The following is a 14,773-nucleotide window of genomic DNA, read 5'->3' on the forward strand; positions in this document are numbered from 1 at the left end:
TAGACATCACTTTGCCAACAAATGTGCATATCGTCAAAGCTATGATTTTCCCAGTAGTAGTGAACAGACACGAGTTGGACCATAAAGAGGGCTGAGTGCCAAAGAATTGCTGCTTTGGAACTGTGGTGCTGGAGAAGACTCTTCAGAGTCCTTTGGACTGCAAGGAGATCAACCCTGAATATTCATTGGAAGGACTGATGCTGAAGCTCCAATACCCTGGCCACCTGATGCAAAAAGCCGACTCATGGGAAAGACCCAAAGATTGAGGGCAGGAGGAGAAAGGGACAACAGAGGATGAGATGGTTGGATGGCATCACCGACTCAATGGACATGAGCTAGAACAAACTCCAGGAGAGAGTGAAACAGGGAAGCCTGGTGTGCTGCAGTCCATGGGGTCAGAAAGAGTTGGACATGACTGAGCCACTGAACATCCACCACCACCATTATCTGATCATGGAAACTGAAGCCTGTGTTTCACCCACTCGGTACCCAAACCCAGGGAGAGAGGCTGCAGCTCTGGGGAGAATGCCTTCTGTGCCCTGGGGCTCTATTAGCACTCCAGGGACCTTGGAGGGGTAGGCAGGCCCAGAGGCCACGGCTCAAGGCCCGGAGCCTATGTTCGAGAGGAGAGGCCTTTCGATCAAGACTTGGTTCTGCTCTTAAATCACTTCACAGATTTATTAAGAGTGCACAAAGAATTTGGGCAACCAGTGCTTTCTCCTCAAGCCTGGCTGTCTGAGAACATCACAGGAAGAAGCCAGAGGAAGGCTGGCCGCCACCTTGTGGAGCAAAGGGGAGGAAAAAACCAGATGGAAATTTCTGGCTAAACTGTCTTCAGAAAGCCATGAGTCTCCTAGTTTAAGTGGCACCCTAGAGCCCGCCACACTCACAACCACCCCACGACTCCCCAGCTGTGTGCACCATGGGAAAAAACAGAAGCTACAGTGTATACAATTTGAGATTTGTATGTTTGTATGTTTAAGTTACTTAAATCGCACAATGCTGCATGAAATCAGTCTAAAAAAGAATCAACACACACCACTGCAAGGTAATCCACTGAGGGTTTTTTTTTTTGTTTTTTTTTTTTTAAACAAATTTGTACAGGAAAAAAAAAAAAAAAAATCCCCGGGTCACACCCTATACCATACGCTCACCCTGTCCGGTTATGCAGGAAGCAATGGGAGCTGGGACAGGCAGCGGCCATAGATGACACGGGATGTGGAAAAACCGCGAGTTCCCTTTGTTCTCCAGTGTATCTTGTACAAAATAATTACATTTTTTTAAACATATTTACAGAGTTTGCACAAATAGAAAATGGTTACAAATTACAACCAGGCTTGGCAAGATAAGTTCCCCCCCTCCTCTATCACTGACTGAGGCTGGAAGTACGATTGCTCTGTATTTACAGATGCATTAAAAAGTCTGTCTTCTTAGAGACCTAGATGGAGTTCATAAAAAATGGTTAAACAATCATAAATTCATTTGTAAGCTATACAAGCGATTGACGCCCATCAGTCAGTTCATGTCTTGCTCCCTGAAGAAAGCCTTGAAGGTAAAAGAATCCCTTCCCCAAAAGCAAGAACACATCCCTTGGCCTGTCTGCTTACAGGGGTTTGGGTTTGGGAGGAAATATAGAGGCAGGAAGAAGGGAGGAAGGGAATGGGGGGAGGGCAGGACAACCGAGCTGAGGCAGTGTTCCTTTCATCGTTTTTGTTTGTTTTATAAACAGCTTGGAGCCAGGTTAAGCTGACTGGCTTGTTACACGCCATCTGATGGCTTTGAAAAGAACCCACAATTCCCTCGTCTCAGAGACGGAAACAGCTCAACATGACTACAGTACGGAACGAAAGGACTCTCTGGAGACAACAAGTGTTTGTAATTCTGCTGTAAAGTCTTTGCCTTGAGTGCCAAGCCCAATTTCAACAGTGCAAAACAGACTCCAGAGGTGGTGTGGAGCGGGTCAGAGGCTCGAGTAGCAGCTGTCCACCCACTGAGCGAGTCCTCGCTCCACCAGCGACCGGTTTATCAACACCACCTAGGAGAGAAAGGTGCTGGAGAGCGCGGCCACGGCACTGGGCCCACCTTCCGGGTCCCCCTCAGCCCAGGCCCCATCACCGGCGCCTGAGTGACTGGGCCGGGCCCGCCAGGGGCTCACGGACAGGCTCTACCAGCAGGCGAGCAGGCTCTCCACACTCTAGTACCAGGGGACGGAGGGGAAACCCCAAGGGACAAGGTCCAAGAGAGCCCAGGGACGTCCTGCTACGGGGCCGCCAGAGCTCCGCGGGGATCGTCAGCTGCACCTCCAGCCGCCACCCGCTAGATGACAGCGGCATCCCCACCCCAACGGCGGCCACCAAGAGCGTCTCTGGGCGTGACGGGGGAGAGGAGGCCAGAACTTACTTCATCTCCAACCACGCTCCACAGTTGAATCAGAGGAAGGCCGGTTGGGCTGTAACTCGTAACCTGAGAGAAAAATCCCCCATGGTGTTAATAAGCTACCCCAGGCCCCTCTCATTCAAGACTGCTGGTCAACCTAGGGTGTGGGCCAGGGGAAGGCAGGCGCTATAGGTCTGCTCACAAGAAGCCAGGAGAGCTCAGAGAGGCTGGAGGCGCCAGGCGGGGGCTCCTGAGACAGACCCACCAGCCCGCCCGCACCACACACCTGAGCCAGCAGCGCTGTGTTCCCCGTCATCTCGCTCATAGCCGCGTCCGCCTCGGGGGAGAAGTGGTCATCGTCTGAGGAGAGGGAAAAGCAGCGTTCGACTCTCAGGGGCCGAGCACTCGTCACACAGCTCGCAGGTGTTCTCCAAGCAGACGTCACACGCTGCCACGGAGCAGGACCTCCCGGGACAGAGCCCCAGGCCTCCCTGGGTACACTCGGGGTGCCTGCTGCATGCCACCCCCCGGGGGACAGAGGCTGCCTCCAGTGGAAGTATCGCTGCCACCGACACTGATTCGGGGGCTGAATGGACTGTCATCTCACGAACTCAGGAACACACGTTACAGGTGAGAACATGTGAGACAAGGGTCAGTGGCTGACGGTCAGCCGCGCCCACAGTGATGCAGGTGCGATTCAGACCAGGCAGCTGGCCATACAGTCCACTCTGCACAGCGGTCCCAGGTGGGTGGGGCGCGCGACAGCATCTCTTGTCAGATCATACCCTCCTGAACAAGGACACACCCAGGGTGAGAGGCAGGGAGGACGGGAGCACAGGGCTAAGGTCTGGGAGCATCTAGGGACGGAGCAGTCTCTGCAGGAAGCCTCTCAAAGCCAGAGGCCCGGGTGGAGGCCAGGGCAGTGGGCCTGAAAGCGGGGGTCCAGGGACCAGCACCGCGGAGAACTTGTTAGAAACGCAACTTCTCGGGCCTCCACCCAGACCAGTCCATGGAAGCAGAGTGGCCACAACCTGTGCTGCTTAAGCCTGGAAGCTGAGAACAAGGGTCTCACAGAGAAGACCTCCTCTCAACACCTGCTGCGCCCCGGCCCGCGGCCCCACCTGTTACCTGACAGGGGCATCACGCTGTCCAGAAGCACCTCCGCTCCCTGGAACGGCAGGGTCACAAAGTCAGACCTGAAAGACAAGCACGGTCCGAGCTGAGCCCGGACGCCACACCGCCTCACCCCAGGCGGACACTCCCCTCCCGCTCAGTGCCGTGACCCCAAAACCCAGTGAAGCCACACAGAGGCGCACACGACAGGCACAGGCCACTGCTCCCGCTCGCCCGCGCAGGCCCGGCCCCAGAGGCGCTGCTTCCATCAAGCGCGCAAGAGACGCCGCCTCCCTGTGCCCAGCGACACCTGGACTTCTTCCACCGGACAGGCCTCTCTGCTCTGTTTGGCTGAGGCAAGGACGGGATTCGTTTGCATCATCCTCTCCCAAACAGAGTGGGCAGCAGCAGGAAGAACCCACCCACGTCCCAGGCGCCTGCTCGGCAGACATCACGGCCGACTCGACTCACCGGATCTGCCGCAGCACGTCTACCTTCACCCTCTTGTAGCCACCATAGTCGACGTAGCGAATCTCGACCTCGTTGGTGTCCTCGTAGGCGGCCACCACCTGGGCTCGCCACCAGGCCCCGTCCACGCCAGGAGCAGCGCAGATGACTGTTACTGCGGGCAGACGAGAGCGTGTGCCCAGAGCCGGCGCGGGGCGGGGCGGCCACAGGCCATCCCGGGCCCAGCACGGACCAAGGGCAAGGCCTGCCAGCCGTGCATCTCTGCTGCCCGCAACGCCCCCGAGACCAGAAAGTGCCCACCCACGCCTCTTTCTCTGAGACGTTCTCTGAGGCCAAGGTAGACACAGATTACCTGATATAAGCCAGGTAAATTCCAGAATTCATGGAATGGACCAGCACCTGCCTTATACTCTGAAAGGAATGTCTCAGAAAGAATCCAGAGCCTCAAGTGCAGCACATCTCTGGTTGGCTGCCAGGACCTGCTCTGGCCCACCGCAGACCAGACCGAGGGCTCCCAAGCCCGAAGCCCACTTCTGGCCTTTACTTCAGGACGGTGCTGAGAGCAGGAATGCTCGGGGCAGTCAACCAGGCCACAGCGCAAGTGCCCCTGAGCGCCACCAACCCCAGCCCGGAGCAGCAAGGGCGGGGGCTGTGACACGGCTGGCCTCACTGTGCCCTGACCCTGAAGAGCAGGCCCCAGTCCAGTCCAGTCACCTCCTGGCCTCCAGTTCTGTCTTCGCTTCTGGGTTGAAACAACATCAGAGAACCTGACAATATTCCTCCAAAAGGAAAAGCTTAATATAAAATGTCCCCCAAATTTCAAGTTTTCCTTATGTCTTAACGCCCACTGGGGGCTTCAGGTTAGGAGTCAAGTTAGGTAAGAGACATTAGATCTCTGCTAATGAGGGTGATGAAGGTAACAGAGCTCTGGGGCAGGGTCCACCTGGGCAAGTCACTGACTTCAGAGTCTTCATTTTCTCACCCGCTGACTGGAGATGCCCCAACCCACCGTCACCAGACTCTGGGACCGTCTATGGGAGTGGTGTCTGCAGCAGGTACTGTGCGTGTCTGACACACACAGTAGCCACCCCAGCCCTCAACAGGCGAGCAGCAGAGCTGAGACCTGAACCCTCGTGCCAACTCTGTATTCTGACCCCTTCTTTCCGTCAGCCTATGGAAACACCAGTGTGAGCTAGCCAGGGAATGGAGCCCAGCGCACCCCAAGCCGACACCAAGAACTCAGGGATGCTATTCCCATGAAGAGCCCCAGAACAGCCTCCTGCTGGTTAAAACCATGGGCAGAACAAGAGGAGACCCCCCAAAACTTCTCCCCGAGCCTGGCCAGAGCACAGGCGCCCCCCTCTGGCCCCAAGGGCAGCGCTTACTCTCCACTGGGGTGGGCAAGGTGGGGATGCCAGGCTGAGAGTAGCAGAGGTACATCTGCTGGTCCAGGCTGCGCAGCGCGTGGAAGGTGGGGTGTGTGTGCTGCTGCACAAACAGGTGCCCGGCGTTGACCTGGTTGACCACGATTACCTCCACAGTGACGCCGTCCGGGAGCATGAGCTGCAGAGAGCAGAGGGGCATGTGCGTTCAGCAACCCTTCTCACACCTGGGATAAATTCTGAGGCCCCAGGGCAAGACTCCAAATCGACACATCTTCGAAAAAGGCACAGCAAACCAAAGCAACATGGCTCCTAGACAGCAGAGGTGCAAGGAAAATTCTCTTAAGCCGTTCAAAGTGTTTGGCTCCCCTGTGGCCCTGACCCTGCAATGCCCCAAGTAACCACAAGAGGTGGCCTCAGTTCAGCTGGGCAAGGAGGCCCCCAGGTGTCCATGGTGGATGGAGCGTCTGGCCGCCCACGGGCCTGGGCACAGCTTCTGCCCAGTCCACCTCTTCTCCAGACTCTGTAAGACCCAGGGAAGGCAAACAGGGATGGGGTGGCCACTGAGAACAAGAGTAAGAGATGGTCAAGCCTGAGGGCCGCTCTGCCAGCTCCTTGGAACGGCAGCTGACTCCAGGAGCTCCAGCGTGACTGTTGGCATCCCTCCAAGCTAAGGCAACACCGAGGCACTGTGGACACAGAAGGGCATCCACGCCACCTCCAGCCAGGCGGCCACAGAAAGAGCTTCAGGTGAGAGCTCCGCGCCGACCCCCCGGCCCTGCAGGCTGACAGCCATGGCTCTAGCCACTCAGAGCCCAAGGTCAGGAGGCCTCACCAACCACTCAACTACTTGAAAAAGAGAGAGTGGGTTTGGGGCCAAGCCTCACGGGAAACCCCGATGATTCAGAAGTGAAGCGTGGAGTGGGGGTCAGCCCACTCCCAGATATCCACAAGAAAGGAAGGGACACCCACCCTCCCCCCGAAGCACAAGGGTACCGGGAGGGAGGAGACACAGGATGAAAAGGCCAGCGTCCTGAACGTTCTCTTGGAGTGCACACCCAGCCTACGTGTGACACGCAGTGCTCTCAGCCTCCAGAAACCTACAGTTCTGCTCCCAGTGAGACGAGGCGCACAGGGCTGGAGGCACACAGCAGCAAGGGGTGACAGGCCCCAGAGACCCCACAGCCCCAGCACACAGGCCCCAAAACGCCAGCTCCTCTGCTAGGGCTCCCAGGGCTGGAGGTGGAGTGGGGGTCTTTCCCTTTATGACACAGGTGCCCCTCGTGAGGATGGAAGGGGAAGGGCCTCCTTCACCAGGGCCACCGCTGGACCCAACTCCACCGGGGGGTCCCCGAATCAGGTCTCAGGGTGATCAGGACAAGGCACAGCTCGAAGGCATCCCGAGCCAGCCTGCACACGGCCAGTCAGGAGGGAGTAGTTCCTTCCAGGCAACTGCCTGGAGAACAGACTGCCCAGGTGGCAGAGGTGGGGAGAGCGGTCCTTCCAAGCAGGGACCGAGAGGCCTCCGGTTTCCTACAGCACCCTGGCCCCCAGCCCAACCCAGAGAACTAAAAGCAGAGCTGGCCACTGGCCGGAGGTGAGGGGGCAGGCCTCAGTGTGCCCCGGGCCTTCCTTGCCCACGGCCTCGGGAGCTTCCATCTGGGGCCAGCCGGGAGGAAGGGGCATGCTCACCCAGGAAGTCATTGGAAGAGAAGGCAGTGCCAGCGAAGGCAGCGGGGGAGCGTAAATGTTGGTGAGGTTCAGTTCTTTGAACTTCTTGCCAATCAAGTTCAGCGCCTTGTCCACATGATGCTGAGAGCCTGAATGTGGGGCCAGACCACAGTCACAGGGCTCAGACAGAGAGCAAAACTGAACTCAGGCCCGCCCTGCCCCGCACCGCCTTTCCCCAGAGTTCAGGTGCACCTGTAAGGCGCCAAAATGCCAAGCCTCACCTCAGGGTGAAATGCACCTAAAGCTGGAAGCCGGTCGCCCTTTCACACTTGGCCTCTATTGGTTACGACTGCACTAATGCAACAGGAGCTTAGCTGACGGAGAGGCCTGGCCTTTGTCCACCATCAGCCCAGGACCCCTGGCCAGTCCCCGAGTGCCCACCCCTTTCCCGCCAGAAGATCTGGGGGATCCAGAGTCTCCTTTAAGTACCGCAAGTGAAGATGAGGCTAAAGGGAAGACTTGCCCACTCCCTTCACCTGGGGTGAGCAGCAGGGCTTTCTATTCAGACTTAGACTCCAAAAGGGAGCAAGTGGGACTCAAATGCTTCAAGTCACTTACGTTCCAGGTAAGAAAACTGTCATAAAACCCAGGCAGCGGCTGCCACTGACCTTCGATGTGGCAGACCTGGATGTTCTGGGTGTAAGGCAGGGTGGAGATGTAGATCTTGGCACCAGATGTCTGCTTGAGAAAACTCACGTAGCGTCCCTGCTTGCCAATCAACCGACCAACCAGGTGCTTCGGGAGAGAGAGAGAAGTGAGAGGGTTAACAAGAAGCCAAACTCGAGCATCCCCAAGACCCGTCTCTGCTTCACACCAGGTCAGGCTCACACGTATTCTCGGCACTCACTCACCAGGCACGGTTCTGAGTGCAAAACAAACAGCATCTGTTTATCACCATTTTACAGTTGATGGAACAAACCCAGAGAGGTTAAACTAATTTGGCCAGGCTCACACAGCTACTGGCTTCCCTGATAGCTCAGCTGGTAAAGAATCTACCTGCAAAGTGGGAGCCCTGGGTTAGGAAGATCCCCAGAAGGGAAAGGCTACCCATTCCAGTATTCTGGCCTGGAGAATCCCATGGACTGTATAATCCATGGAGATATAGTCCATGGGGTCGCACAGAGTCGGACTCAACTGAGCGCCTTTCCCTTGCACACAGCTACGCAGCAGCTGCACCAGGCAGCAGCCCCAGGACACAGCAGTCTCCATTTCCTCCCCCACAACGGGGCTCACATTCAGAGGCTGCAAAGGCAGCATTTTCTCCTCCTAGACACTGGGATGTTTCTAAGCACAAGGTTGGATTTTTGAGTCCTCTACCTCTCCAAGTCTGCTCAGGTCCAAAGAATGGCCTCAGTTTGAAAACAAAGGTCTAAGAAAGAACCCTTGGGCTCCGGCTGCCAACTCCAGAGCACACATCCCCTGTGAGCAACAGGAGCCAAACTCAGCCCAATATAAGACAAACCCTGAAGCAATCCCCAAAGACCCCACCCGGCAGAGCTGCTAGGGACACAGTCACCCTGCACCCAAAGCTGCCTGGGTGTGCCCTTTGCAACCACTGAAGGAGAGAAAAGAGGGCAGCTCTGCCTTCAGGATCAATGGGATAAAGACATAACCAAGGGAGCCAGCCGTGTGGGTCAGAGCGGCCCGCCTGACCTCGAGGTCACACCAGGCCAAGTTTCCACCTCGGCAGGAGGCTAAGAGCCCAGAAGAATGCAGTTGGCCAATTATTTCTGAACCCCTGAGACAAACGTCAAGATCAAGCTAATAAGATGTAAGTTAGAAAAGCAAGAAGCTAGAAATCACTTAAGCACCCTGGAATTGGGGGACTGGTGAAGTAAACTGACATTCACACAATGAATCATGCAGTTAAAATTCCATTTTCAAAGAATAACACAGGAAAATTAAGTTGTTAAATATTTAAAAGCATTAATTAAAGCAACATAATCTTAGTTTTGTTTAAAAACCACAGGGTGCAAGATGAGAAGGAAATAAAAGTCTTCCTAGTAACTCTCGGGGGTAGGATTAAGCTGATTTTTATTTTCTTCCTACACTGCTATATTCCTCAAGCTCTCTAAAATACGGATTTATGCTGTGCTCAATTATAAAATACAGTCTGCATTGGAGAGCGTGAGGAGAGCGTGCTGAGGGGACTCCTGGCCAGCCCCTGTCCTCAGCCTCGCTTTGCTAGCATCTCCAAACTGATCTGAGCCCTGCACGCCCAGAAGAGCCCTGAGGAGGGGAGGAGCCGGGGAGTGTGAGAACGCCGCCCCCAAGGGCAGCTGGAGGGACTCCGTGCTGCTGGAGCTCTCCAGACTCCAGGCAAAGCGGAGCATTCCCACCCCTTCAGCCTCCGGCTCCCTGGGGGCTTCTCCTGGTTTAGGTCCCCCCCTTGGCCCCCTCTCCCAAGCCCGCTGAGCTGGGACCCGGGGTCTCTTAGCGCTCACAGCCCTTACCTTTGGCACCTCGATCTCCCAGATGATCAGGTCGACCTTCTTGGGATTGGAGCCTGCCTGGGCATTCTGGAAGTCGTCAGGCTTCCTGAGGCCACAGCAGCTGTCCACCGAGTCCATGCTGTTCCCGTCTGAACCTGCAGGGGAGGAAGCAGCACGCACAGACACGGGCCCAGAGCAGTTAATAACGTACAACTTCCAAACTGGCACTCCCAGGAGGCCCCCGCCCCACGCCCCCTCCTCAGGCTTGGCAGGTGACTGTCAACTCGCAGTCTAGAAGGCTCAGAACAGCCCCAATGAAAGGCGGACTGGGGGTGTAGATACACCTAATTTTAGCCTGTCACTTACAGCCCCACTTGCTGAACTGGCAGCCGCGCCCAGCACAGCTGCTGGAGCAGAGACAAGTGGTGAACTGGGAAGAAACTGATGTTGGCTCAGCAAGGGGAGTCCATGGGGTGGGGGAGGGGACAGGCCAGCCGGTCCCCAAGGTCTCGGCGGCCTGCGCCTGGTGTAGGTCTCGGTGGAGCCCAATTGGTCACAGCTGGTCTACACACAACCAAGCAGCTCCTCCGATGAAGGGTCCCTGGGCCCCAAGGCCCCAGGCCGGGGCACTCACGCAGGGGCCTTCAGCCGATCAGAACTACAGAGTCCCCACTTGCCCTTATCCCGGTCAGGGCCGGGAAGAGTGGGCAACGGGAGGAGGCCCCCTCCCTCTGCTGAGGCCTGACTCGCGCACCGCTGAAGGCTCTCAGGGCTCCCGATGGGTCTTCGGTCCCAAGAGGACACCCACATTCGGGGTCTGCCAGGGGGCCCACAACCCAGACAAGGGGTCAGACGGCTTCAGAAAGTGGCTCTGGCTGAAATATGGAAGACTCGACTGCCAGAAATAGATCACTCCTGAGAGGCTACTAACTAGGTTATTTTCCACATGGTTTCTCTAAGCCCTGGACATAATCCCCTACCAAGAGATCCCGGCCCTGCCTAGACAGAGGCAGGCACTCCTCCCAGCTACGACGAGGCGCCTCCCTCGACACTAGGGGCTTCACGCTGGGAAAACCACCCTTCTGGAGAGAGGTCTGCTTAGCCTACCTGGCCGATGCGGGCTCGGCTCGTACCCGGCCCCCAGCTGCTGCCCGACCAAGCAGGATGGGCCTCCACCCTGATGACACTTAGAGGGGGCTCAGACCACACCGCAACTCCCGGCAGCCCCCACCTGCTGTGCCCAGGGCCCACCACCCCTCCTCTGAGGCCTAGACTCATCCCAGCAGCCGCCACTGCCAAACTGGGGTCCACTTCCGTCCATTTTCAGATGTTTTAGAATGACTTTAAGAAAGTAACTTGGCACCCCTGAAGCCGGGTGCCCCTTCTGGCCCCTGACTTCTCCACACGGGTGGCCGGCAGCACTGTTTCCCATCGCAGGCACACAAAACAGCAGTGTCTTCGTCACTAACAGCGCCTTACAGGCGACAACACGCGGTGCCACAAGACGCTGCTGAGAGCAGTAAAGCTCCCCAGAGGAGCCCCGGCCTTCCTGGGGCTCAGATGATGGGAGCACCTCCAGGACAAGCAGGCTGCAGACCCGCAGAGGAACCCGCGGCCTCTTCCATGAGATAAGTGCAAATACCCCAGGGAAGCTGCAAAACCAGGGTCAGGAGCTGCTGACCTGTAAGTGAGCGGTCTGAACTGTCTACGCTGGGGTCAGCACTCGAAAAACCCATTGGACACTTCATTACCAAAGTGCCCCTTTCCCGGGGGTGGAACTGCAGCTGCACAGAAAGGAAATGGCTGAGGTTCTCTGCGAAGGAATAGGTGACAGCAACAGGCAGGAGGCGCGAGCCTCCCGCAAGGATTCGAGGCTGTGGCCATTCTCTGGGCACTTACCCCGAAAGAGCTTCTGGAGAAGGAAAGCAGGTGAAGACATGGGAACAAGCACGTTATTAAAAGGAAATAAATCATTGAAAAAGCTCACCCGTTCTTGGTACTCAAGTGGATTAAAGCTAAAGGGGCCTCTCCGTCTTTACAAAAGCTATTAGGAAGTTAGTGTGTACACTTAAGTTACTGGGTGAACCCAACTTGAGCTGGTTCCTTCAGAAGGGCTGGGGAGGGTCCCCGGCTGCAGAACCAAGTTACAGCTCCCATGGCTTTGGGGTTCAGGGCAGCGTTCACTTCTCAGTTGCCCCCCCAGCTCTCTCCTGTACCCCGATTTCTGCAAGCCGCTGGGACACAGTGTAGAAGAGCATCGTGACTACAGAAGCAGCAGAGGCAGGCCAGCCACCTTTCCCAACTGAATGAGGGGAGACACCCCGCTCCTCTCGGGGACACCCCAGGTCCGCCTACCTCCCGAATGGTCTGCTTCCGCGTCCACGGTCCATCCGTCCTCAGTCCCCAAGTCTGACAGCTCCCCCTTCAGCACCCCATTGCTGACGGGCACAGTACTTTCGGGCAGCGGTGGGGTGGCGGCCTCGCCCCTGGGGCTGGGGGAGGTCTCCAGACAACAGTCTTCAAGCCCCGAGGTGCTGGCGGAATCTGAGCACTGCCCAGAGGCCGCGCCACAGGGGACAGCCTGGCCGCCGTCAGACACGCAGGGGACATGGGTGGTCTCTTCCCTGGTGCCGCCTGCCTCGTCCAGCAACTCGCGGAGGGGGGCAGCCGGCAGAGGGCAGGGGGCCAGGGAGATGTGGTGTGCAGAGTTCTTTGGCTTCCTGTCCTTGGTGGGGCTGGACAGAGGGCTGCTCAGGCAGCTCACGTAGGTCTTTGGCGCTGGCAGGTCCCCTGCCGGAGGCTCTGTGGAGGGGAGGGCCGTGTCCCTCAGACCCGGGGCCGCCTCTACCGCAGCCAGGGTAGGCTCCGAGGCCTCCAGGCCCAGGGGGGTTTTCTGGCTGGCGGGGGCACAGCTCTCCTCCTTCAGCCCTTGGGGCTGGGTGGCTGAGGCCTGATACACCCGGCCTGCAATCCTGCCCATGGTGGTGGCCAGCACCTCCTCGGTGGCCTCCAGGATCACTTTGGAGATGATCTGGAAGGCAGCCTGCTCGATCTTCTCGCTTCTGTCCCAAGTCTCCTCCCCACCCTGCTCCTGGGGAAAGGCTCCATCCCAGGCTCGGCCCGCCAGGCCCCGCGGCGCCAGCGTCTCCTCCTCGGGTGCCGCCTCCACCACGGCCTCCTCCAGCAGGCGGCCCGGGTCCTTCTCTCCCGCTCCGGCCGCCCGGCTGCTCTGTAACTCTAACTCGGGGGCTGGCTCCCAGGCCGCCGGCCCTTCCTCCAGCACGTTCTCTCCCAGCACCGCGTCCCCCGTGCCTTCGGCGCCCCCTGTCTCCCGGGCCTTCTCTTCAGGGGCCGGCTTTTCCGCGGGGGCTGCAGGCTGACCCTGGCGGCCCCGTCCCCCCGGCCGGCCCAGCACGGCCTCTCGCTTACACACCTCGACTGCCTCGTGGGGGAACGGAAGGCCCTTGGGGGCTGGCAGGGGACACTCTAGAGGGACAGCCTTGGCTTCGTCGCCCGCGAGGGTGAGCTCCACCTCCTTGCGCGCTCCCGGGCGGAGTCTCGTGTCCGCGGGGTTCGGAAGGCTGCCCGAGGACTCGGACCTCCGGCAGGCCGGGTGTGCCCGCAACAGGGCCGGCGGCTCCGGCGAGGGCCTGCCACCACCGCACAGCTCCCTCTCAGGCGGTGGGCTGGCTGCTCCAGGCCGCGAGTCTTCCACTGGGAGCACCTCCTGGGCCTCAGGGCCGGCCCGCAGCGCCACCGCACCGGCCTCCGCTGCTCTGTCGTGGCTGTCGAGGGGCTCTTTTTTACGAGAGAAAAACCACCACCAGCCGAGGAGCGCCAGCACTCCAGGCAGGGCCAGGGGGAAGAGTGAACGGAACTGGATCGTCATGCTGGAGGCGTGGAGTAATTACACCTGCGGGAAGAGGAGAGCAAGGGGGAGCCGTGAGAGCCGGCGAGGGCTCCTGATGGGATTCACTGCCCAGGAAGGCCAGCCGCGCCCCTGGCCCCTGGAAGGCGCAGCCCTCCCTCTGGGCACACCCCGGCCAGTGACCCACGCGGTGGGGTGGGGGGGCGCGCACTGCCCCCGGCCTGCTGCCCGCTCATCCAGGCACACTCCCCTGAAACACACTGAGCCGGCTCCCGAAACCAAGTCCTTTCCTGCGTCACTTCTTGATGCCCAATTCTCCCTAGGTTCCCCCACAAGGGACTAGCTGTGTTTAGTGTTTTCATTCTCTAAACTCCCAGAACACTTCTATTCAGGTGATATTGCAGCACTTTTAAATACCCATGGAAATCCGTGTGGACACGTCCCCTCGAAATCATCCCCCAAATCATCAGCCAAGGAAACAGTAGTTATGCCACAATTAAGTCAGAACAAAGGACAAGTGAGATTTTTCAAGGGATGGGGGGTGCCCCAAGGCGAGGGACCAGCAACACACAGGGCTGTGGAAATCGAGTGGTTTGAGAGTCAAGCTGTTCAGCGGGTTCAGTGAGGCTCTTGCATCCACTGCAGAGGCTGCGCTTTTTTCTGCAGTAAATAGAGAACCAGCTTTGGTTTGCAAGGAACACACACTCCCAAACTGTGCTTCTAGCTTATTACAGGAGCATGTCAAATGAAAGGAAGCTGAGTACCTGGTCCGTCAGATCCAGGCAAAGAGGACTAAGATCCCAGAAGAGGCAGTAGACAAGAGACGGAAATGGCTTTCTCCACCTGTGAGGCGGGGACACACTGTAAGGAATGGCTGGCTAAGGTCAGCTGAGACATACATGAAGTGCTGGTAAAGCAGGGTTAGCTCTCATGAGAGGCATGTGACGGACGTGTTCTAGAACACACACTTGCATGCACTGCCTCCCTACCAGCAAAATTTATTTTGTCTGCAAAAATGACAAGAATCCTTAAAACGAAAAATCCTCCACTGTTACGGTGAATTACCCCTAATGTGGTCTGTGCTTGGTAGTGGACGTAAGTGATGCTTTAACGATTCTTTAACTGTTAAACTTGCACTAGTTTAACTTGGCTTCCCCTGTGACTCAGCAGTTAAGAATCCACCTGAAATGCAGGAGATGTGGGTTCACAATCCTTGGGACAGGAAGATGGCCTAGAGAAGGAAATGGCAACCCACTCCAGTATTCTTGCGTGGGAAATCCCAAGGACAAAGGAGCTGGCAGGCTACAGTCCACGGGGTTACAAAGAGACAGACACAACTTAGTGACTAAACAACAACTAGTTGAATTTATTTACATGAGTGCACTCTGGAAATACCAGAGCGT

The 14,773-nt window shown here is 57.5% G+C and overlaps 1 protein-coding gene across 3 annotated transcripts in view; it reads right to left on the reverse strand.

Annotated features, from left to right (window-relative positions):
• Window positions 1-1,857: 1,857 nt before the first annotated feature.
• The window catches only part of AKAP1 (A-kinase anchoring protein 1), a 32,170-nt gene continuing 19,254 nt past the window's right edge, over window positions 1,858-14,773 (reverse strand). For 2 of the 3 annotated variants that reach the window (XM_086360875.1, XM_086360878.1), the window contains 10 exons: window positions 11,858-13,415; window positions 9,524-9,657; window positions 7,679-7,805; window positions 7,032-7,159; window positions 5,343-5,520; window positions 3,961-4,111; window positions 3,505-3,572; window positions 2,663-2,736; window positions 2,401-2,463; window positions 1,858-2,035 (listed from right to left, as the gene is read on the reverse strand). In XM_086360875.1, the coding sequence (XP_086217001.1) occupies window positions 1,961-2,035; window positions 2,401-2,463; window positions 2,663-2,736; window positions 3,505-3,572; window positions 3,961-4,111; window positions 5,343-5,520; window positions 7,032-7,159; window positions 7,679-7,805; window positions 9,524-9,657; window positions 11,858-13,391 (2,532 nt within the window). In that variant the 5' untranslated portion in view covers window positions 13,392-13,415 and the 3' untranslated portion in view covers window positions 1,858-1,960. Of the gene's footprint in view, window positions 2,036-2,400; window positions 2,464-2,662; window positions 2,737-3,504; window positions 3,573-3,960; window positions 4,112-5,342; window positions 5,521-7,031; window positions 7,160-7,678; window positions 7,806-9,523; window positions 9,658-11,183; window positions 11,287-11,857; window positions 13,416-14,773 lie in introns of those variants that run through there. The other variant, XR_015148349.1, reaches the window with a different exon arrangement.

The sequence above is a fragment of the Bos grunniens genome, chromosome 19 (assembly GCF_055505025.1).
Source record: "Bos grunniens cultivar Pamir isolate PY7600 chromosome 19, Bosgru_T2T1.0, whole genome shotgun sequence".
Lineage (NCBI taxonomy): Eukaryota > Metazoa > Chordata > Mammalia > Artiodactyla > Bovidae > Bos > Bos grunniens.